General features: G+C 37.1%; 1 protein-coding gene across 1 annotated transcript; it reads right to left on the reverse strand.

The window, feature by feature from the left end:
* Positions 1 to 1838: 1838 nt before the first annotated feature.
* LOC104877828 (retrovirus-related Pol polyprotein from transposon RE1) lies at positions 1839 to 3083 on the reverse strand. Its single transcript, XM_010646945.1, has one exon. The coding sequence runs from the start codon at positions 3081 to 3083 to the stop codon at positions 1839 to 1841; it is 1245 nt and encodes a 414-aa protein (XP_010645247.1).
* Positions 3084 to 3538: the final 455 nt, after the last annotated feature.

Below are 3538 nucleotides of genomic sequence, written 5' to 3' on the forward strand. Positions count from 1 at the left end.
AAACTGATCAATTAGTGAGTTGAATGGATGATTATGCATCAAGTATTTTGCATTTTTTATTATGAACATTTCATAATCACAATTGCATTAAGCACTGATAATCAAAACTAAGATCATTATAAAAAAAATTATTGCATAAGACATAAAGGTAAAATGATAAGATGAATGTTTAGGTATTTGTTTATTTACTCATGTTCTTGTTAAGGAACATCATGCAATCTAGCTAAAGGTGTGATGACCCCCTTCAATCCATTATCATTATTAATGTCTATCAATGAGTCATACACATATTCTCCTCTGAGTAGTTGAACTACTTCTAATAGTCGATGCATACTTCAAACATTGATAGGGATATAGACAATGTCCACTTAAGACTATTTAATGGAAGGAACTAGGTGACGACGCCCATTAGCATAGTCAATAAGAACATCATATTCTTGCATCTGGAATTGATTCCATTTCTTGATATGTTTCTCCTACCTTGCTTTAACATTTTTTTATATAAGAAAATGTGAAAAAGAATAGTTAAAATAGCATAATTTATCTAATAATATGAGGACCAACAGTAAGAAAAAATTATACATACCCAAAACATGGAGTCTATAGTAGTGAAATTTTGAGAAAAGGCTTATGGCTTATCTATTCTCTATTTCTAGAAACATTATACTAAACAATATAAACAAAAAACGATAGTTACACTATTTGATTCAAATGTCAACATTATATAAGTAAAAGCAAAGACAATAAGAACATTTACAAACCTTTATTTTTTAGTCATGCACCATGATGAACTAGTGGTTGAAACCATTGTTGGTCTACATGCAAGTAACCGATATCAACCATAGACCTTATTGTATTCATATTAGCAAAAAATCATAGTTAAGTGAAGAACTTACCAAAAATATACTATTACAAGTTTCAATTAAGGATAACTTGAAAGAAACAAAAACTGTTCTGGAAAAACTTACCAGATACAGAGTATACACAAATATTTATATGAGAGGAATTACATTTGGATCAGATCAAAAACTCAGAAAATCAAAGGTTGTTACAAGAGATAAACATCTAAACACAGGTTGTTACAAGAGATAAACATCTAAACATAGATTACAAATATTCAAATATAGGATAGAGCTAGTGGAGATAAACTCGTTATCACATTTGAGATAAACTCAGATCAGTATCCTTATCACTAACAGTCTCCCGCAAACTGGTAGGAAGATCGCAGATAGCCAGTTTGTCACGAAGGAAACAAAATCTATCAGCCGTATGGCCTTTGGTGAAAATATCTGCAGGCTGAATAGAAGTCGAAATGTGCTCCAAAATGATGTCTCGATGTGCTACTTTCTCACGCACAAAATGATAGCCCACTTCGATATGCTTAGAACGGGCATGAAAAATAAGATTAGATGCAAGTGCAAGTGCACTAATGTTATCACACCAGATAACAGGAGGAAAATCAAGAGAAATTTCCAATTCACATAACAACATACGCAACCAATATACTTCAGCGGTAACTAGAGCCAAACATCTATATTCAGCCTCAGTGCTGGATTTAGATACCACTGGTTGTTTCTTTGCTGACCAAGAGATAAGATTGGGACCAACAAACACGCCATAGCCACACGTTGAACGTCTATCATCAGGGTCACCAGCCCAATCTGAGTCACAATATGCGTTAATGGCGAAAGAACCAGGTTTGTAAAGGAGACCAAAGTCCAAAGTATTTTTCAAATAACGTAGGACACGCTTGGCTGCTGTCCAATGAGCTGTAGTTGGGGCTTGCATATGTTGACAAAGTTGATTCACGGAGTAAGCGATATCTGGGCGAGTGAGAGTTATATATTGTAAGGCACCGACTGTGTGACGATATTCGGAAGGATCAAGTAGGGGATCGCCATCAAATTTGCAAGAGTAGATGAAGGAGTTTTAATAGTAGCAGTGCCAGTACGTGAGATTATCAAACCTGCCCCATTACCTACGCCCACGGTATTAGGGCCTTCATAAGGCTGAGAAATTGCCAAATTAGCTGCATCAGAAGTAACATGAATGTTCGCACCACTATCAGCATACCATTGATGCTGATTCAGGTAGGTGGTATTGGCCTCAGCAACCATAGCAACCAACTCTGTTGGAGGATGCCTCCCTTGAAAGGCATAGTTCATTCGGTTGTAACAATCTAATGCCTGGTGATTTTCTCTTTTACAGATTTGACAAGGTGATCGAGACCGAGAAGCATGGGACACAGGTGGAGAAGATGAAGATGGCAAGTGGGGTAGAGGTTGCCGGAATGGTGAAGAAGATGGAACTGGAACTGAGCCAGGAAATTTGGACGTACCTGAAGAGCAAGACCGATTGATATTGTGACTACATGGTCCTGGTTTAGAACTATTTTTGTGGGAGTAAAGAGCATAGGAACCAGTCTCAGGTTGAATGGTGTGATTGTGAAATTGTTGCATGAGATCATAGTTGAGCAGCTCAGCATGAAAGTCAGAAAAAGGCATGGATTTTTCCTTTGCAAGCAGCATGTATGTTGTGACAAAGGAATGAAAGGAGGAGTTGAGTCCATTGAGCACAGATAAAATCAAGTCAGAATCCTCAACAGGTTTGCCAACTGCTGATAATTCATCTGAGAGAGATTTGACTTCATCTAGAAAACTTTGGCATGACATGGAGCCTTGCTGAACAGACTGAAGTTTTCTCTTGATGAGAGAAATTCGAGAAGTGGAAGGTGCAGCAAAACGCGAATTGAGGGCTTGCCAAGCCAGCTGAGATGTTTCCAGACCATAAATAGTGGAAACAATTGAAGGAGAAATGGATGAGACAATCCAACCAAGCACAGTTTGATCCTTATACTGCCAAATGACATAGGCAGAGTTAAGAACACCTTGGTCACAGAGGGCATCACTAGAATATTGAGGAGGGCAGGGATTGGAACCATCAACAATCCCCATCAAGCCATAGCTCCGAAAAAGTGGAAGTAATTGGGCACTCCAGGCAAGAAAGTTAGTACTATCAAGCTTGATGGAAATAACTTGTGCTGGAAGGTTAAAGGTAGCCGAAGCATTAGATGAAACAGCCATAGGATCGAGTAAAGCGTGAGCTTGTAGATGCTCTGATACCATGAAAGAAACAAAAACTGTTTTGGAAAAACTTACCAGATACAGAGTATATACAAATATTTATATGAGAGGAATTACATTTGGATCAAATCAAAAACTCAGAAAATCAAAGGTTGTTACAAGAGATAAACATCTAAACACAGGTTGTTACAAGAGATAAACATCTAAACATAGATTACAAATATTCAAATATAGGATAGAGCTAGTGGAGATAAACTCGTTATCACATTTGAGATAAACTTAGATCATTATCCTTATCACTAACATAACTTACCCTTGCTCGAGACTCAGTCACTTGTGAAAGGTCTCCCTTACTTCTTTGGAAAAAGACTGCAAAGTGTTTTGAGATGTGTTTATCCTTACTTTCTCATTTTCCTTCTTTTTAAAGGGTCTATGAAATGATGCTACAAAAAGTA

This window comes from Vitis vinifera, chromosome 7 (genome assembly GCF_030704535.1).
Source record: "Vitis vinifera cultivar Pinot Noir 40024 chromosome 7, ASM3070453v1".
NCBI lineage: Eukaryota > Viridiplantae > Streptophyta > Magnoliopsida > Vitales > Vitaceae > Vitis > Vitis vinifera.

Bases quoted from the DNA above. Each gene is read 5' to 3' on its own strand.
- LOC104877828 (XM_010646945.1), bottom strand. From the start codon at position 3,083: ATGGCTGTTTCATCTAATGCTTCGGCTACCTTTAACCTTCCAGCACAA.